The 21,318-nt window shown below is 49.8% G+C and overlaps 1 protein-coding gene across 2 annotated transcripts in view; it reads right to left on the bottom strand.

The window, feature by feature from the left end:
* The window catches only part of VSTM5 (V-set and transmembrane domain containing 5), a 29,522-nt gene extending 11,815 nt beyond the window's left edge, over positions 1 to 17,707 (bottom strand). Inside the window, exon 1 of one of the 2 annotated variants that reach the window (XM_037011692.2) lies at positions 17,312 to 17,707. In XM_037011692.2, the coding sequence (XP_036867587.2) occupies positions 17,312 to 17,402 (91 nt within the window). In that variant the 5' untranslated portion in view covers positions 17,403 to 17,707. The remainder of the gene's footprint in view (positions 1 to 17,311) is intronic. The other variant, XM_037011693.2, reaches the window with a different exon arrangement.
* Between the last annotated feature and the right edge of the window lie 3,611 nt (positions 17,708 to 21,318).

The raw sequence follows: 21,318 nt of genomic DNA, 5'->3' as shown, positions 1-21,318 counted from the left end.
TCGTACTCTGCTTTGCGTCGGTCTATCTATCATTTATCTAGGTTTTCTGATTTCTGACCCCAAATATGAGCAGTTGAAACAGCGATTACTGTTAAGAGCAAAAGAACCATATTTAGAACCAGTGACAAACTGTATCATAATGTGTACTTCATATATGTTGTGTGTTAACCACGTTGGTCAAAGGTACTGGTAGACTAGTCTCCTGAGAGGCAACCAATCCTCACCGTAGCCTTGGGGACCTTGCTTTGGAGTCTTTCAGGTACTCTGACCCAAGAAACAGCAAAACTAAACAAAAGTAGCCAGCCCAACTTTCTGAGATGCTCATACAAGCTGCAAACAGGCCACCTAGTCAATGGTTGTTTCTGTATTTTTCTCTTGACCAGAAAAACCTCCTTCAAATCAGACAAACTAACCAGGCATTTAACTAGGTCCTAGGAACAAAGAGTTCCTCCTCCTGTCAATCTACTGCAGACAATTAAGAATAAATGGTCTTAGAGTAAAGATGGAAAATTAACAGTTCCAAGAGTTTCAAGGCACAGTGCCTGGCAGCTGTTTAAAAAGGTGAAGTAAAGCATCACCACTGCACCTCATGCTAAAATCATTCCAGAAAAAAAGTCCAGAGAAACTTAGTGACTAGACCAATATTAAGACTTGGCTGAATCATTCTTTTCAAGGAAACTGGTTCAATAAATCAGATTTTACTTGTACAATGGATGGCAGGCAGTCATTAAAGGAATGAGCTTTGAATGGACAAGAAAAGATGTCTACAACATACTAAATTAAAACACAAATTTATAACATAGCATATGATCTTATTTATATTTGTATGAATATGTGCTGATATATACATACCATATATAGAAAAGTGTCACAGTAAACGTAAGCTACACTGTTAACAGAGATTGTCCCTTAGAGATTTAATGGCAACAAAATTTTATTTTCCAAGCTATATGTTTATGTAACTTAATGTTTCACATTTATTACATTGATAATTTAAAAAATATATTTTTAAAAATATATTTTAAGTTCTCCTGGTTGGACCAAGCAATCTAGTGGGCTAAGGTTAAAGTTCACATTGCCGTTCATCTTCATTTGAATTTTATGTGAAAAGCAGAGAACTAAATTCTACCCATTTCCCAGAAGATGCTGACCCCTCCTTTAAGGAAGAAGTCATAGAACTGAGGATTTTAGCAGGGCAGAAGTCACTGGACCCCGAACCAAGAGGCTTCCTGGAAGCCTGATTTCCTGGTGCTGGGAGACCTGCTGGGGCTCATCAGCGAGAATTCGCAGCTGCCTATAGCAATGGCTGCAATGTAATACTCAGAAGGCTTCTTTATTCCTTTTCTTACAAAACAATGACAGAGGCAGTGCTTTGCTGCTTTTAAAACTCAATTACTTAAGAAGGATGTATTTCTTGAAATCATAACAAAGGTCAATACTGTTCATATTTAAACTGTTTGCAATTTCAGTGAACAAGAATAGCAGCAAATGGCGAGACAGAACATTGCTGACGTGGTCTCTCAGTGCAAGGAGTGACGGAGGGCGCATCTCAATCAGGACAACTCTTTCAGCTCACGTATCTGCAAAGCCCTTTCTCCAGCCAGCGCGATCAGCAGGTGCAGCTGAGAGCCAGCGCATGCGCATCACAGTCACCCTCATCAAGCCTGTAGGCAGCTAAACTCACAAAGTCAGAAAGCCTCATTCACGAGTCCTCGTTCAGGAAACGGTGGGAGCAGGGTGGTGGAGTGACGAACCCCACTGCAGAAGGATTACTCCAGGGGGCAGTGAGGTGTGGTGGAGACACCTGATGCGCGCAGTATCAGGGCCGACCTGAGCAGTGAGACCTGGAAAAAGTACCTTTACTTAGGAGCTCAGCTTCCTCCCCCATAGAACAGGACTGGCAAACGTGAGGAGGACGGCTGTGGGGCTGTGACAGGCCCGGCAGGGCACAGAGCCTAGTGCCGGGGTGGGGCTGCAGCCCCGCTGCCCGTCCTCCTCGGGTCAGGCCTCTGCCCCTGGCCTCAGGGTGACCAACCCTCCCGGTTTGTCCGGGCCTCAGAATGTGCCCCGAATTCAGGAGCTTCAGTGCTAAAACCAGGACAGTCATGGGCAAACAAGGACGGTTTGTCCCCCCACCTGAGACTCAAAGAAATGTTGAAGAGAAAAGAGAAAACAAAGATAAACGATGAGGCGACCAACCGGGCCTGGCAAGTGGGTGCAGACACGGCTAGTCCCAGGCGAGTAGAGGGAGTGTGAGAACCAGTGTCCCCTGAGCCTGCCGGCTCCCCAACACCTCCCCCATGGGTCAGCAATGCCACTGCACCCCCGCCCCAGTTAATAAGCCGCAGCTTCCTCCACGGCAGGCCGTGGCTCGTGGGTGCTGGCTTGGGGAAGGGTAGATTATCATCCCCATTTTACAGAGGAGCAAATGCATGTCTACTGAAGGTAGGAGATTTGTGCAATGTCACAGTAACTGGCTGAGCAGAGGTGGAAATCCTTGGTACTACTGTTCACTGTCCAGTAATGAGCTGGGAAAGTCTGCAGGAGGTGGGGAAGGGGGAACTCATATAAACTGAGGTGTGAAGAATAACATTTTTTAAGCGTGGGGAAGGGAAGAAGCACAACCCCAGCAGGTAAACAGGGACCCCACCCAGGGAGGCAGGAGGGATCCTCAGGTTTGGGACCTGATGAGTAAGAAGTGCAGGTGGCTGTAGCACGAGGAACCTGTGGCAAGCTGGGGGCCCCTGAAGGGCAGGGAGAAGCCAGGATGGTGTTCAAAAGAGGCATGGCATCATCGGCCATTCCAGAAGGGCTGCCTGGCACCCAAACTCATCATATCGTTTACACACATCACATGTAGGCCTGTCCTTGTGCACCTGCAGAACCCCTGGGCGGAACCCTACGCGTTGGGAATGGCCTGAAGCCTCTGCCCTGAACTGGGGACAGGAGGGGTGTAGCAGGAAGTGCACACGAGCACGGTGGGTCTGCCCCTGACACTGAGATCTTTGCTGAATCACTCAGGAGCTCCAGACACAGCACAGGGCTTGGCACTTTGTAAGTGTTTTCACAATTACTCACAGGGAAGAATGAGCATGGATATGCAAGCCCTGCCTGTCAACCCGCTGCCCATTCAGAGAGGAGAGAAGGGGGAGGGGCTGTGCTGAGCTGAGGGGGCCACGGGTCTGGATGAGGGTGGTGCTGGCAAGACCCCTTTCACTGCTCCACACCAGCAAAAGTCAAACAGCTAAGAGGAGAAATGGCACAATTTGAAGCTGCAACTAAAATAGCCATATCCCTGCAACACTATTCCTGAAACAAGTGAGGCTGGAATTTTGGGAACATAGCTTTCTGTAGGAGGCCAGCCCAGCAACCCCAAATAATGGCTTTGGCAGACAGATGCCACGAAGTGTTGATGGCTGATTTCTGCACGCTGTTTATACCCACCCTCCTGTCCGCTCGGGTGCCAGTTCCCCCTCTCAGGGCCTGATAACTCAGAAGCCAAAGCTCAGCTAGTCCCCGAGGGAGCTCCCCCATGATCTTGCTGTATCATGGCCTTGGGAAACCACCCAGATGTCAGCCAAACCCTGACACACACAGTTTGGATGGAGGCTGGCAGGCTGCCCCCACCTCAAGTTCCTGTATTTGTACCCCAACCAGATAAATAGCTCCCAAACAGCAATAGCCAGCAGTTTTGCTGACCACATCTGTTAGCTACTAACTGGCATATGCAATGTTCACAGCCCAGTGAAAGTCAGGCTAGGAAAGCTGAATGAGATGGCTGCTACCAGTCTGGCAGAGATGAAGGAGGTGGGTAGCATCACATTACCAGGAGACTAACTCACACATCACTGCGGGCATTGTAAATGGGTGTAACCTGCTGGGAGGGCAGTATGGTGACATCTGTAAGAATATTAAGTAGCCCATACCTCTTGACTCAGAAATTACACTTTTAACAAGTTATCCTACAAAAAAAATAAAGGCACATAGATACAAAGGCATATGTGTTCATGCTGTCATTGAGGCGTAGCATATGTAGACAACTGTAGTAGCAGAAGACTGGAGACATCCTATGTGTTCACTGGTTGAGGCCGGTAAAGAACTGTTTCTCACTCTACTCACAATACTTCTCACACCAACTACTCAGAATTAGTGCAGGTGAAGGGCCCCCCAAATTCGGACACCAATTACAAGTCCATGCGTCCTGTACCTCCTATCAACTGGCTATAAATCATGACCACCTCCTCAGGATTAATAATTTGCTAGAATGGTTCACAGAACTCAAAGAAGCACAACGCTTACTATGCCTGGTTTATTATAAAGAAGACAACTCAGGAACAGCCACATGGGAGAGTTGCATAAGGCAGAATATGTGGGAAGGGGCGCAGACCCTCATGCCCTCTCCGGGTGCACCTCCCTCGCAGCACCTCCCTGTGTTCACCAGACTTGTTCAGTCAGGGTGTGGTTTTGTTTTGAGGGTCCAGCACATATGCATGATTGATTCAATCCCTGGCCATTGGGAATTAATTCAATCCCCAGCCCCTCTCTTATCTCCCAGGTGGGGGTAGGAGGAGACCAGATGACAGGGCTGTAAGTTCCAAACCTCTGATCACCTGGTTGGTTCTTCTGTCAAACAGCCTTCATTGGCCAAGAGTTGCCTCATCAGCAAACAAAAAGACACTCTTATGACTCAGGAGGTTCCAAGGGTTTTTGTGTTGGGAGCCAGGGACCAAGCCCAAATACTGTAACAAAAGATGCTCCCGTCACTCAGGAAATGACAAGAGTTCTAAGAGTTCTTATCAGTAACGGAGCAGAAACCACATATATTACATCACAACTGTTGATATAAATGATCAACCGTCATACTTTATAATACTACAGAGACATTAAAAATGATCTATACACATTGATATTTTAAGATCTCAAAAATAATGAAGCAGAGGGCCAGTGTGTAGAGACTGTTTCCGAGTACAGTACTGATATGTGTATGCACACATGCTCACACAGATGCACATATCATATACCCATATTTACATATTTCCAGCCATATAAATGTATACAAAATCTCCAGAAGGACATTAAAAACCAGGAGTTGTGGTTGACTTTGGGGAGGAGACTGGGTATCTAGAGGAGAAGAAAGCCTTACATTTCACTTTATACCTTTTGAACAGTTGGACTGCTTTAGGAAGTTTCTGAGTTACTTAATAAAGTAAAAACAGTGTAATCCTAAAAATAAATAAAATGCATGCCAGGATCAGGTCCGAGCCCCAGAATTTTCATGTTTGAAAATGTTAGTAACTCACATGTATGCAAACGATGAAGGACTTCACAGACACTCTCTCAGCCTGTTGAGGCAGGAGGCTTGGGTTTGCTCCACAGGCACTTACTCGATCACTACTTACAGGTGAGGAAACTGAGGCTCAGAGGCATAACATAAGCACGTAAGTTCTTGCCAAGCAGAAAATCAGAGCTGAAGCTGCAACTCAACTTTCTTTTCACTGTCCCACAGCTGCCTCTCATAAGATGCTGAGACTAGAGTTGGAGTTTTACACCTTTTATGTTTCCCAAAAGAGCACATGGCTCAGTGCTGGTAAAGACTTGGGGGACAGATGTGACAAGAAGCAGCAGTCCAGACCTGGGCTTGCCAGGACGGCAGCCACATGGAGCTACCCTTCACCAGCTTGCAAAAACAATCCTGTTGCCTTGGGGTGGTTCCACCCTCTGCCCTTCCCAACAAACGATGTAAGAAATTCTTAGCCTCTCTTCTTCATCTTTAACCACGCTGGCCATTCTTTTACTCCACGTATCTCCAGCACCCACCTGGACAATCCACCCAGCACCCCTGTCTGCTATAGCCTTCTTCTGCTCTCCCCTGGCCTCCAGTCAGGCAGTGCACTCTGAACACAACCTTCCTGTTTACCGTTCAACCGCTCCCATTGGCCCCACTGGTCCTTCCACTCCAGCTCCCTCTACTTCTCCCACGCGATCGTCCTCATTTCCCTCCCTGTCCAGCCTGGATCCCATGGCCCATCGTGTCCCAAGCACTCTTGCCAAACTCCACTGGCCTGTGTCATGCCTGGCAAAACCTTAGCCCTGGATCGACGACTCTCTATTCACTCTGTGCCCAAACCCGATGAGACGACGCTAGAGAAGGTCCGCCAGCACACACTCTCCGGCACAGTAAAGCACATCGTCGCCTGTGTACATGCAAGATCGCCAAATTCAAGAGGCCTCCTGGACTACCAATTGTACTATGTTTTCCACACATATTCACTCTTTCTTCCACAGTTACTATGGCCTAGGCCCTCCAATCTCTTTGGACCTCCAAATTCCTCCTTATTCTCGGCAGGCGACCTTCTCCTCCCGGGACAATGCTGACCACCCTCTCCTGCCTGGAACACCCCTGTGGCTTCCGGGCCACCACACTCACCCAGTGCTCTTCCCAGCTCCTTCTCTGATGGCAGAGTGGAAGCTCAGCAGGCGTCCTAAGAGGTCAGCTGCGACCTTCCCCAGATGCTGAGAAAACACGCTTGCTTCTTAGAGCAGAGGAGGGCAAAGGAGGGCAACACAGCAGCTGGGGAAGCCCTAGGAAGGTCTCCTGTGTGTGCTCCGTGCAGCCGAAAGACTCCGGCTCCGTTTCGGCTGCATCACGCCCTGGCAGGGAGACTGCGCAAATCCCGCCACCTCCCTGACACACCATTTCCTCATTTGCCATTAGGGATAATCACGCTTGGCTGTCCATGATTCCATTTAAAAAGAAAAAAGAAAAAATATGTGCGTGAGGGAGTTTGACAGCCAGGAACAATTCCAAGGGGTCTAGAAGCTCCCCTCCCTGATTTCCCACCCCCTGTAAACCCTGATTCCAGGCCAGGAGAATTCAGTCCAATCCCCTTTCATTCAGTAGGCTCTTGGGAAGGGAAGGGAGGGGCCTAACATAGGGAGCACCAACCCAGCCCGCACACTCTGCAGGAAGCCCATTGTTAGTTAATGTGTCCCCTGACCAGCTCCGCCCAGTCTCCTCAGAGCCCCAGGAGGGGGCCTTGCAGCCACCTCCCTGGCCACAGCTGACAGGACTGGGGGTGCAGCCCCATCTAATCTACTCATTCACCATCTCTGATGAAGCCTGACATTCTTGATTGAATATTGGACCATCTGGGGAAGATTTGAACATCGTATCCCCAACTAATCAATTCGGAATCTTTGGGGGTAGTACCAAGGACTCTGATTTTTCAAAGTCCCCCAGATTCCTGTGTGCCACAAGGTTGAGGACCACTCAGGGGTTAGCGGCTGATGCCAATAACCCACTCAGGGAGGTACTTGCCCAAAGCCTAAAGCCAGAGAAATGAAGGGCCACTGTGAAAGAAGGATATTCAAGGCACGGGTGACACTTTCAGAGAGGTATTTGGGGAAATTGACTCTTTCCAGTATCCCTCAAAATTTTATTGTATCTACTCCTATTTCTAGTGTTGTTTTGGGGCTAGAGAGGAAGAACAGTGAGTTATGTCATTCTCCACCCTCTCTAATGCTGTAACACAGTAATTCTCAACATTAAGCTGCATCTGAATCACCCGGAAGACTTATGAAAATACAATTGCTGGGTCTGAACCCCAATTTCTCATTCAATAGATCTGGGGTGAGGCCCCAGGGTTTGCATTTCTAATTTCCAAGGTAATGATGCTGCTGGCCTCAGGACCACACTTCTAAAATTTCAGTAGTTATGATTCTGCAAGTCCTTGGGCAACGGGTGCCCTGAGGAGGCTCCCGGTGTCCCTGCAGGCTGGCCTCTTATCTCCTTCTCCAACACTGGAAACATCGCCGCTGCCAAATGGGGGACAGGCCTCTGCTGCAGAATTTCTTGCCTTGGAGAAGGAAGACTCAGGACACCCAGTAATGCCAGAAGGAGGGCCGCTGGGTAAAGACTGAAAGGAGACAGGTTCTGGTGAACAGAAGTGAGACAGTGTGTGTGTAATGGATGCATTCATGGACTCCAGTCAGATCTGATTTCAAAACTTAGGTCTGCCAGTAATAGCTTTGTGGCCTAGGGTGCTGGCCTGCCCGTGGGTTTCGGCCCAGGGCCAGTTCACTCTTGATTTGGTGACACTGAACAATAGCAATGGAATGTTCTTGGGGGGAAAGGGTTTATATTCAGCTTTATTCCCACGGTGGCAGGCCAAGCTCTAGAGTCCCATCCACCTCAGAGCGAGTCTGCTTGCAGCAAGCCGGTCTCTTTTTCTGGGGATCTCTACCCCTGCAGCCGTCTCAGTCTCTGTCCTCTGCGCTGCCACCACTCCAGCCTCTGCTCTCCTGCAGCCCTGCAGCCCAGAGCACTGGGCGGAGCTCTTTATATAGAGTCAACGACAACGTATTGCCCACATGTGTGCAGTGAGCAAGGCGACCAGGATCACATGAGAATCCCAGCCATAGGAACTTTCATTTTCTCTGCAGGTACAATACTTACTTTCTTTCAGTCTCAGTTAGTGGTGTGTGGTGTCTAAAATACACAGATCCCACCTCCAGAGGCTGAATGAAGTGAATCAATATATCTAAGGAGTGATCAATAAATATTAGCTGTTATTCATGAGAACTATTAATGAAGATGCACTGGGCTGCTTACTGAGGTGGTGAGCCGCTCCACCCCCAGGGGTGTGTAAGCAGAAGCTGGAGTCATACCAGGACTGGAAGCAGCAGATCTGAGTCTGAGAGCTGGAGAGCATTGGGTGGAGGAGTTCTTAAAACAGAACAAATCACAGAGCAGGTGGAGAGCTGGAATGAGCATTCGTACATCTGTGATTCCCTTGTGGAAGTGTGGGCAACCTGAAATTCCTCCCTATGGAATTCCTTTTGGAAACTTTCTACCTTAAGTAAGTGCCACCCTTACTGTAAAGCTGAACTCTTTTCCAAATGGCCATGGACCACAGTCAGGTCACTGCTGTGTTCCTACACAGATACCAAGGGCATGAGGGGTTGAGGGGGCAGCAGCCCGGCCCTACGTGAGCTGGGAGGTGGGGTGCTGATGGGTTCGCCACCTGCAGAGCTGGGCTGTAGGACTCATGGTCAGGCCTGGACTGGCGGCTGGCCTGGGGAAGGCAGGGTTCTCCCCAGGTACCTCAGCAGTAAATGTGATGGAACAGGAGGATGAAGGAGGAAATGAGGAGGCGTGCCCTCCAACAATTCTTTTGGGAGGACTTTACAGGATGCCTGAAGGCACTTGGAAGAGGAATTTTTGTAAAGTGGTCAGAAGATAATTCAGTCCCACACAGATACCATGGTATTCAAAACTCCTCTTCAAAGAGACTGAAGGGCCAACCCCTCTTCGTCCTGTAGGTCTTAGTTCAAACACCGCTTTTTCCAGGAAGCCTTCCCCAACCCCTCAACACCAGGTCAGGGGTTCTAACTCTCTTTCCCATAGCAACGTGTTCCTCTCTATTAACGCACTTATCCCAGTGCAGTGTAATTCCTCTTGGTTAACCATTCATCCTCCTAGATGACCTGTCAGCTGGGAACACAGGCGCTGGTCTGTCCTGCTCACCATGGACACCCCAGGGCCTGCACAGTGCCTGGCCCGTGGGCTTTCCATAAGCACCCACTGCATGAATGCATGTCTTAGACAAGTCTCGCACCCTCGCCGAGTCTCGGTTTCCTCATCTATAAAATGGGGACTAATAGCACCTATTTGCAGGGTTACTGTAACACAAAGGGAAGGCAGCTGTTTCGGTGCCTAGTAGAAGGTAGGTGCTCAATAAACAGTCACAGATATTGTCTTGTAATTGTTATCCACAATTATAAAAACTCAGGAGATACTGGCTTTTCTTTTTTTTTGGTTGACTGGAAGCATTATTAAGATTGTTCTAGACCACACATCTGGTTGGTCTCCCCTGGCTCTGAAAGACCTTAATAATCTGGTCTAGCCTCCTTTTCCATTGCCATCTGCCAAGACTCCTTGTCACCCTCCAATTCCAGTTGCACCAAACTGTGGGCCTCTCCCCACTGAGCCTTTATCTCCTCCATCTCAGCCCAGGTCTCTGTCTCCCCATTCTTGAGTTTCTGTTCCCTCTTCAAGACCCATCTTAAATGTCACCTCCTCGGCCAGGCCCCACCAGGTTCCCACAGCACCGCTCACACCCTGACCTGCACCTGTGTTAGACAAGTGACTGCCCACCCCACACCAGAAGGAGCAGCAAACACCCACCGTGTGCTCAGGGCCCAATCACCAGCACCCGGCAGCATGAGACGTGATGAATGGCTCTCTGAAGCTGGGGCTGTCAAATGGAATTGACAGTCCACCTGACATAAGAACAAGTTCTGGTTAAGAACCCCTGAAATCCCACCCCAAATATTTAGGAGACTTGGTTGATGGTGGCAGGATAGAACAGGGCTGATGTTCTGCATCTGGGCATTGGCTTCTGAAAGGAAGGTGGCGCAGACCCACAGCAAGGGCATTATATTAGTACAGAAGGGCAAACGGCCTAGTGCCAGGGTCAATCTGAGGAACTACTCCAGTAGCTGCCACCTAAGATCCAAGGCCTTCCCAAGCTCCATTCCTTTAACTACTAGATGACTTACCAGATTGAACATGAAGAAATTAGCAACAGCTAACACACCTGGTCTAAGTAAGGAATGGTCACCCTGCTGTTGGACCGAAGGGAAGAAGGCCATGTGGCGTCTGCGTCCATTGTTTCCAACTGCTCAGAACGTCCTCCCTCCCTGCTCACCTGGCTACCTCCCACTTTGTTTTCAAGCCTTCTTCTCCAAGAAGTTTCCTCCCAACTCCATCCGAGCTACATAAATGCCTTTCTCTGAGCCCCCAGGGCACCTGACATCAAATCATTCCATTTGGATCTGACTTCCCCTCCAGGCCACACCACCCCCCGTTGCAGGGACCACGTTGAGTTTCCCTGGCTCCTGGCAAGGTGCCCATCACTCAAAAGGGGCTCAGCAGCTGCTTAGAGAACAAACCGAATTTCAAAGCAAGGCAAAGGAGTCTTGTCTTCTGACCTCACCCTGGTGGGAAAGTCACTGGAGATTTGTCAGCTACAACCACAAATAAGACATGGGTGAGGCTCTACTATGCAATGGTAGGTGTTCTGAGAACAGAAGATGGGAGAAATGGCACACTTCCTGACAAGCTCTTTCCATAGCACAGGGCTAATGGAGGGGACCTGGAAATGGCCTAGTGCAGGAGCTCTGCCTGGCCACAGATTAAAATCACTGAGGAACTTGAAGCAAACAAAACCGTTCTGGGTCCTGCCCCCAAAGACCCAGTCTAACTTTCTGGCATAAGGTGTGAGCATTTGTAGGCCCCACAGGCCACACAAGTGGTTCTAATGTGCAGCCTCGCTGAGGGCCCTAAGCCGACCTGCCCCTTTGCCCTGTGTACTCAGAGCAGGAAGGTGGCCTCACAACCAGGACTTTACAGCCAGCACTGGGATTGGGACCAGTCCCCCAGGCCCTTCCCCGTCTGCCAGCTGAGGATTCCCCAGGAAGCCTCAGAGCAGCCAGACACAGGCCTGAGCTACCCTGCAGGGCGCACCTCAGCAGGGGGGACGGCCACGTGCTTCCTGGACCACATGTGAACACAGGATGTCCTGCGTTCCCTTTACGGTCCAGTGCGTCGTTTCCCCTTTGCCCACAGGGCAGACGGATACTTTCCCAGCCGAGCAAACTAGTTACAGGAGATAATCATTTCCCAACTTTGAACACACCAGTCCTGCCTCTCTCCTACTCCCAATTCTGCTGGATAAGTAATTACTTTCCTATCCCAAGCCCATTTTCCAGGGGAAACCCAGGTGCAGGCAGACCAGGGCCTGAGTGCCCTGGACTATGGAGGTGCAGTGTTAGCAGGGGCTCTGAACGGGATTCAGGCTAAGATGCCAGTAACTCCATACTAAGGCAGCCCCCCCTTCCTCTTCCGTTGTCAGCACGTCCATACCCTGCCCGGCCCCAGGAAGAATAGCGCACCTATTTTTTGAGCGCTTGCTGTATGCCCCAAATTCTCTTCTCCACCCTGTTCTGTTGTATACACTCGCTCATCTTTTAAGACTCAGCCTTGACCTTCTCCGTGAGGCCTTTGCCACTGCCCAGGTAGAGCACCCCCAAGTGATGGACAGAAGCCACACATGTCCTCTCAGGAAAGACTCAACTTCAGTCCAGGCTGACAGAGATTACAGCAGAACTATTGATTTGTAACATATATCCTGACTTTAGATACATTGAAATATTTTTTTTTAAGTCTTGCAGCAGATGAAATATATAGGTGTCCAGATGTCCTGCAGATAATGGAGAAAGGAGGGTCTCCTGCCTGCAGCCCCTCACAGACCAGCAAGGAGTACACACAGGGCCTCCTAGGCAATCAGGAATAAAGAAACTTGGGTGGCTTTCTGGCTGAAAGTCCCCATCCCTCCCTCAATAGCTTGACTGAATCCTCTGGGCATTTTTGAGCACTGCCCTGTGTGGGAAGAGGTGTGGTTCAGGGGGCAGCTGTCAGCCTGGGGGCGGTCTGGACCTTCCACATCTTCCATACCATGTGCGTATCACCAGCTCTGCCCTGGTCACCCTGTCTCAGGGGTCTGCTGTCTCCTGAGGTCCAGAAGCAGAAAGCTTAAATGTCCATCATCAGGGGACTGGCTAAATAAAAGTACCATAGTTACATGATGGCATAGGTATATCTGCTGAGAAAACTGAGCAAGATTTCTGTATTACCAATGTGGGAAGAGATTTTTTAAATGGTATAAAAACTCAGTTGCTGAATAACAAGTATAGCATGGCTGCATTTTTTTAAAGTGCACCCAAACACCACTTTTTTCAGTGGGTACATTTATATGTGTGCATAACCACTGTCTATAAACTGGAAAGGGCACCGCAGAGAGAGACCACATCTCACTTGTCTCTGATTCATCAGGGGCTAGGCCAGAGGCTGCTGCACAGCAGGTGCTCAGTACCAGGGGGCCTTGCCCTGGAGTGATGGACCTGGGCATCTCCCCAGGGTCTCCAGGGGATTCCTCTTACTCTGGCTCCCCCTCCCTTCCCCACCCATCCCACACCCAGTGAAGCCCAGAACCCACAGCTCCTGGCTTATCCACTCCCTCCCCAGACCCAGATTCAGTCCCCACTCTGTTCCTCTGCTCTCCTGGGGACTGGGCCGTGAGTGACACAGTGGGGCCAGTGTGTGTGTGTGTGTGTGTGTGTGTGTGTGTTGGGGGAGTGGACTGCTTCTCAGGATCTGGGGTTGGAACCCAGGAAGCAAGCCCCAGGCCAGTCATTAAACATTCCTACTTTGGTCTTGGGTTCTCTGCTTCCAAATGAGAGGGAACACTGGGTACTCACTGGCCTGATGGCTAATTCACCACGCTGAGAGCTGAGAGAGGAAACAAGGGTGCCGGGAAGGCACTCGCCTTGGCCTGCTGTGGGAAGCCTGCCCGCTTTCTGAGGGGACAAGTCTTTAAGTCCCTGTCTTAGTCAGCTCGGGCTGCTATCACAAAACACCACAGGCTGCAGGGCTTAAACGGAAGACATTTATTTCTCTCAGTTCTGGAGTCTGGGAAGTCCAAGATTGACGTGCCAACAGACTCCGCTCTTGGTGAAGCCTTCTTCCTAGCTTGCAGATGACCACTTTCTTTACGCTGTGTCATTACACGGTGGAAAGAGGCGAACTCTTGTCTTTTCTTCTTCTATGTGGACAGTAATTCCATCATGGAAGTTCCATCTTCAGGGCCTCACCTAAACTGAACTGCTTTTCAAAGGCCCCACCTCCAAATGCTGTCATATTGGAAGTTAGAGCTTCAGCATATGAATTTCTGGAGGACACAAATGTTCAGTCCATAACAGTCTGCCCCTGGACCCTCGAAATTCAGGCCCATTTTGCATGCAAAATACATGCATTCCATCCTAACAACCACAAAAGTCTTACTTTGTTTCGGCTTCAACTTTAAAGTCTGATGTCCAATCTCATATAAATACCATCTAAGTCAGGTATGGGGGAGACCTGGAGGTGTGATTCATCTTGAAACAAAATTCTTCTCCAAGTGCGAAGTCATGAAACCAGACAAGTCAAGTGCTTCCAAAATGCAGTGGTGGGGCAAGCATAGGATAGACATTTCCATTCCAAAAGGGAGAAATCAGAAGGAAGAGGGGAGTGCTGGTCCCCAGGGAGTCTAAAATCTGGCAAGGTAAATACCATTCATCTTAAGGCTCACGAACAATCCTCTTTGGTTCAAAGGTCTGCCTTCTGGCCCACTCTCTGGTGGTCTTGCCTGCAGTATTCATTGAGTCAGGGATTGTGGGACCCCCTTCCCCTGCAGCACTGCCCCCAAAAGGCTCTGCATAGCCTCGGTCTGGCCTGCTGAAATCGAGGCAATGGCCCCCCACTGAAACTGAGGGGCAGCTCTGATGATCAATCACTGAATCACCTTCAGAGTCATTCTTTTCTTGTCTTGACGAATAGTGCATGTTCACAGCTAATCAGACATGCAGTCACTCCTGTAGGATCTAACGAGTCTGACAGCCTTCCTTCATTCCATTCTGTCTTCATCCCCTTCAGCTCAAACTGGCAGTGTTTCTGCTGGGTGGCTGTTGGGTCCACGGTTCACACCCTTACTAATCTCCTTATCAACTTAGTTGTCTGGCCATTCTCTTGGTGTTCTCTTCTGAACGTGCTTTCTTACTTTTTGTAATATAGAAAGGGGGCTGAGAATTTCCCAAATCTTGAAGTTCTGGTTCCTTTATGCTTAATGATTCCTTCTTCAATTCATCTTTCTCCTTTCACATTTTACTAGAGGCAGTCAGAAGAACCAAGCCACTTCTTCAGCACTTTGCTTAGAAACCTTCTCAACTAAATATAAAATGCCATCATTCCCAAGTTCTATCTCCCCCAAAATACTAGAACATGAACACAGTTCAGCCAAGTTCCTTGCTACTTTTTAACAGGATCATCTTTTCTCCATCGTTCACTGATGTTCCTCATTTCCATCTGAAACCTCACCAGAACCACCCTTAGAGTCTATATTTCTCGCATGTACCTCAGACCTCCAGCCTCTATGCATTGCCCAGTTCCAAAGCTGCTTCCACATTTTTTAGATATTTTGTATAGCAGCACCATACTGCTTGGTACCACTGTCTGTCTCAGTCAGCTTGGGCTGCTCTATCAAAATACCAGAGACTGGGGAGGGCTTAAACAACAGACATTTATTTCTCAAAATTCTGGAAGCTGGAAAATCCAAGATCAAGGTGCTGGCAGATTTGGAGGGCTGTCTTCCTGGCTTACAGACAGCTGCCACTAGACACACATTTTGTCCTCACATGGCAGAAAGACAGAGGTAACTTTGGTCTGTCTTCCTATTGTTATAAAGACATTAATCCCATCATTGGGGCCCAACCATCATGACCTCGTCTAAACCTAGTGCCTCCCAAAGGCCCAGCTCCACCTGTCATTGTGCTGGGGTTAGGGCTCAACATGCAAATTTCAGGGAGATAGAAATGTGCTCCTGTTTGTAGAGAAGAGGCTTCAAAGGCAGAGTGTTTGTGTATTTGTGTTTGTGGGGCAATCTCTCACACAGACCTCTGTGCAAATGAGGAGTACCAGACTGTCTGAGTAGAAGCTTCTGACAAGCTGAAGAGGCAGAGAATGGATGCAGCTGATCAGAGGGAGGAAGCCCACTCTGGGTCATCAGGGCTGACCCTGAAGCACAGGCTCATTTAGGCAGATGCACAGCCATCCACTGTCTTTTCAGGGTAGACCCTGGTGGACACAGGGCAAGTGCTAGGGACCCAGAGCTGAAATAGAATGTCTTGTCCTCTGGACTCATAGCTGTGGAGGAGACAGGTAGTCAATTCAAAACTTTCACCTAATCTCCCATTTTGCATGTGCTGCTTCTGGTCTCAGGCACCCTGCATTCCCTCTCTTCCAGTCTCTTGGCTGCTCCTGTCCATCTCTCAGGTCTGCGTAGGTGTGTGTCCCACTGGGTGACTTGCTTTGGTTCCCCAACTCTGGGTTCTAAGCCTTTAGGGCTCCCAGAACATTAGCAACTCCCACCTATCAATGTTCAGCACTCCAAGCTGGCACTCTTGTTTGCTTGTCTGAGGGCAAGACCGTGAATTACAGTATCCCTGGGACCCACTGTAGCTTGCTGTTCTGCAGGCAGGGGGTCCTGTGAATTATTGAGAGAATGAGTAATTAAACACTGTGGCGAATGGCTGGCCCCTGAGTCAGGTACATCTGGACAGATCTGCCTAAGAATGATGGTTGGAAACGTGTTGGAGAGTTGAAAAACAACAGATGAGGTCACTGCAATGCAAAATACACCTGCCCACTTGATGGACTAACAACTGGTTATTTCTTGCTCCAAAAGCCCCATCCCAGTCTTTCTGGGTTTCTGAGATTTGCAGTGTCCAAGGCCGGGCTCTAGCTAGAGAGGCATAAAGGTCACGAGTGCTAGACTAGCCAGGTTTGGATCTAGCTCCACCACTGACTCGTTTGCAAGTCAGTGCACGTAACAGCTGCTCTCTGCCTCAGTTTCCCCACTTGTGCAACAGGGGAGGAGTAGCACGCATTTCATAGGGTTACCCTGAGGATTAAATGGGAGAAGTCTTACAAAGTCTGAGGGGTGGTAAATGTCTATGTGCTTAGTACATGCGAGCTCTTACTATATAGGTTCTCCCACCTCCCCGGGCCCTGCACTGGTCACTCTCTAAGCGTCAGTTGACTAATCTGGGAGTGATGATAATGAGAATGATCAGATGAGAATGTAAAACTGCATCATAACTTGTTTGTTATCAGTGGGAGGTTGTGGGGGCTGGGCTTTACATTCAGACTCACCCACCCAGGGGGGATTGTAGGGCGGATCCAACCAAGTCCTCCAAATGGTACAAATGGGAAGGACCACCTCTGGCCTGAGGAATTTCAGACCCACTACGCAAAGCCCCAGCGCCCCCTGCCCTCAAGAGAGTCTGCTTTGCTTTCGTCTGGGTGGTGGGGAGGCCTACGGAACGTTCTGGTGACCCGGGAGGCCCGCGGGAGGGCGAGGGGTCCCCACAGTTGGGCGGCGGGCCCATTGGCCCTTGGACATCTCAACTACGCTCCGGTTATTTCAGGAAAAATTAAGAAAATATATCATAGAGGAGGCGGCCACCGGGACGGGAGCCACTTATCTCCTGGCCGGCTTCCGGCTCTGATAACGCGCCCGGCTGCGCGGGGTGCGGCGGGCACCCCGAGCAGCCCCGGTGCCAGGTCCGGGGGCGCCTCCGCTTGGCCCCCGTCCCTCCCCGCAGCCGGGCGGCCGCGCCCCCGACCCGCCCGCGCCCCGCACGGCCCCGCGCTTACTCTGCAGACAGCGGGCTGCGGCCAGGCAGAGGGCGAGGAGCCCCAGGGAGACGCCGCGGCCCTTCCTCCGGCGGCTGGGCGCAGGCCTCATGAGCGAGCCCCGGGCGGCGCGGGCCGGGCATGGGCTCCCCGGGCGGCGCGGCCAGGCGCGGGTCCGGCTGTGCGCTGTGGCCGCCGCCGCCCCTGGGCCCGCCTCGCCTCCCCTCCTCCTTTGGCTCCTGCAGGTCCTCCAGGGCCAGATGCAGATGAGCCGGTCGTACTCTGGTTGAACCAGTTCCAAGGAGAGGGGGAAAAGAGGAAGGAGAGACCGAGAGGGGAGAGAGAGAGGAAGGCGGCGGGCAGGCACACACTCGGAGGTAAACAGTGACAAGCAGCGCGCCGTCTCCTTCCGTTCACACCCACTTTACTGGTGTTGGTTCAAGATTCAGATGGATGCTGGGTGGCAACACGGGGAAAATACTAGCCTTTGCCTGAGGACCTACCTAATGGCTCCCTGGGCAAGGAAACTGTTAAACTGCCTAGGGTGAGAAGGGTACAAAGGGGGGTACAAAGGAGCCTCAGGCTGCTCAGGTGGAGTCCCTGGACATCTGTCCAGAGTCTACTCCTCACCCACCCATCCACCATCCACCCACCCATCCACCCATCCAGAATCCAGCCACCTGCACATCCACACACGCACGCATGCAACCATTCATGCATCCAAGTGCTCATGAGAGCCTACTTATTTGCACAGGGCCTGGCACATGGTAGATACTCAGAGAACATGTGGAATGAAGCTGAACACTGGGCTAGGCATTAAAATACAATCATGGACAAGATAGACATGAATACCTCTTTGGAAACCCTAGCAAGGAGTGGGTGCCAGAAGAATGAGCAATTGCTCTACAGTGCACGTTTTGCTTTGGTAATGGAGGCTCAGGCTGCTATGGGGCCTCAGAGCAAGAGTAAGTGACTCCAGTGGGAGGAGGAACACAGGCTGGGTGCAGAATGAAGATGGGTCCTAGCCAGTCAAGAAATTCTGTCCAGTTTGTTTAACCTAGACTGCCTAGCCTCCCTTGTACCTGGAGGTAGAAGTGGGATCCAGTGCTGGCCAGTGATGTTTAAGGGAAATTCTCTTGGGGTGTTTCTGGGAAAGTTTCACTTTCCTGATAGAAGAGACAAGGCTAGTGCTGCCCCTCCCCCTGAAGACACCTGACATTTAGATCTGTGGCACCTGTCTCACATCCATGAGGTCATGCAGGTGAGGATGAAACCGTCATGCTAAGGTAGGCTGGTAGCACAAAAAGATGGGAAGATACGGAAGACCATGGCAGTCCATCATAGTTTCCTGTCTCTTCCTTCTGGTTCCTCAGGGAGACTCTTTGCCAGCTCTGTGGATTCTTGGTGAGGCTGACAGAGGTGGCACCCTGCCGACTGCCCCCAGGCGGGCTTGTGAACCAGGCTGACAGGTACCCTCCTCATCATCCCTAGTGTTTGGTTCAGGGATGAGCGGATGGGGCCCCCAGAGTCTTCCCTGGGAATGATACGTGGCCATTTCTGGGATTGCTAAAATCAGAGGATACGAACCTAGGAACACTGGGCACCATCTTGCCCGCCACAAGGAGAATGAAGCCCAAGATGCCACAGACTGAGCTGTGAGCCATCAAGAGAGAGCGAGTCCTCATGACTTAGTTTGAGCTCTGTGATTCTGCACACTTCTGGTGCTAGTTATGAGCAAATAAATATGCTTTTCTGCTTCAGAAAATTTAAGTTGGACTTCTGTGACATAAAATTGAGGAAGTTCTGACTCATACACGTGGTCTCTTTGCCATTTTTCTGTTTTCCTTATTCCATGTAAGGTGATTCAGGAATCACTTGCATTCATTTTCTTATTCCTCAGACTTTTCTCAGACCTTGCCCTGTGCCAGGCCATGCGCTAGGCCTTGCAGCTCCAAAGAGGGCTAACTCATGGCTCCTAGTCCCAGGAAGCCTGCAAGCCAGTGGAGACAGAATGATCCAGATCACCGAAGGCCCCCAGGTATTCGGGCTTGCTTCTTAGGCTAGCGCAAGGGGACACTGGCTGCTCTCTGCTGTCGGGCTGGCACTTGGCCCATGGTAGGGCGCTTGGTGACCATTTGTTAAATGAATAGATGAATGAAAAAAACTGGAGTCTGAGAGACATAAGAGAGATGGAGGAATATCGTGAGGTAAAGAGCTGATAAAGGCCAGAATGACTGAGCAACGTGGAGCTCATGTCCTGCCTCTGTGTCCTACCAGTTCTCTGGCCATGGAGAAGGCACATCAACTCTCCGGACCTCTGAGGGGCTGGACTGGACCAAAATGGTAAATTCTGCACATTAGAGAAAAGGCACCATGGCCTGGGTCTCACTTCAGTTCCACCGAATCAGGTTTTCTGGGGGTGGGGCCCTGGCATTAGTGTTTTTGAAAGATTACTTTAGATTAGTTGGAAGCTTCTTACGGTCATAGCAGATGACACTTAGATCTGAATTTATCACACCCGTTCTTTTAGAGCAGGATTCCATAGACGGGAGGAGGGAGACAGCATGAGTCCATTTAGGCCATGATTACATTGACCATTTCTTTCTTTCTTTCTCTCCTCCTTGTCTTTCTCTTTCTTTCTCCCTCCCTCCCTCCATCTCTCTCCTGTTACCCTTCCTTCCTCCCTCTCTCTCTCTCTTTCTCTTTTTTTGGCATGTCTTTCTGATGTATCAGTCTAGCTGAGCCTAGTAGGGGATAAGGAGAAAGATGAGAAAAACAGATCGGGATTCAGATTTCAAGGGTCTATATACTGAATCCTGAGTATGTTTGTTTCTGCTAAAAGGACTTAATTCAAGACTCACACTTAATATGAAATGTTGGCTTCTCCTTTGCAATCCTTGGCATATACTATAGTCCTCAGGCATTTGGTAACTCTTATCACCAATTAACCACTCTGGAAAAAACCAAAGCCCACCAGCGTTTATATTCTCAAAACCTTAGGAGCCATTCTTTACCTCCAGGAGACACCGATGGTGTGTGTTTACAGTGTCCCAGCTTTATGACAGCTGTATATCTCTACACAGTTCCCATTTTTGAGGACAGTACTGATTTTACATACATTGTTACATACATACTTGTTCCTGTAAGTACATATGAATTTGTGAGACCATATGTCTTGGTGTTTCTTTCTGCAAAACTGATCACCACATTCACGAACCTGTAAATTCTTGCTTCTTTCACCTCTTTTGAGAATATGCTTGCCATTTATTATGTATGTATGTAGTTTCAGTGCCAGGCAGATGGCTGAACCAGGAGGGGATTGCGGAGAAGGCTACAGTGTGGAAGACCTATGTAAATCTGTGTTGAAATTGATTCCTTTGACCTGGGCTTTTATGGCTCCATATACTGTCCAAAGACTCTTAGGCTGAGGTGGTTTGTGTTGTCCCTATTACCCTGGAGCCACCCAGAGGCCAAGCCTACTAAAGGGCAGCTCCAAATTGGAAAGTCTCTTCCCGCTAACTTGGCTGTCCACACTGCCTGTACCATGCAGCCTGCGTGTAGCCTCTGTGATCACAAGTCATGGTGACTGATGCAAGCAAGGCTTATCCCCTATTAGGCTACAGTGCCCTTACAGGTGAGCGCCAGCACTTACTCTCTTAGTAGCCCAACCGAATGATAAGAGAGGGGCTGGGCGCACGCTGGGAAAGAATGGTGGCCCTTGAGTCAGACAGACCCAGGAAAAGCCCAGCCCTTCCACTCCTGACTGTGTAACCTCAGGCAAGACCTCAGGCATCCTTCAGGGCAGTTTTCTTAGCTGCAAAATGGGATTCTGATATTACTACCCAATAGGTGAGGGTCAGACAAGACACAAGTATGAAGTGGGATGGGTGCATGGAAAACCCTTGACCCATGTCACTTATCATCACAGTGTCCGGCTCAGCGCCTTGCCTAATAGGCGCTCAGTAGCTGAATAAATCTCCCTGGTGTTTTCATGCTTTTTAGTCTTGGGCTCTAAGATTATACTTCAA

The sequence above is a fragment of the Manis javanica genome, chromosome 11 (genome assembly GCF_040802235.1).
Source record: "Manis javanica isolate MJ-LG chromosome 11, MJ_LKY, whole genome shotgun sequence".
Taxonomy (NCBI): domain Eukaryota; kingdom Metazoa; phylum Chordata; class Mammalia; order Pholidota; family Manidae; genus Manis; species Manis javanica.
Note: the sequence above shows the minus strand (reverse complement) of the source record. Positions and strands in the feature narration are given on the sequence as shown.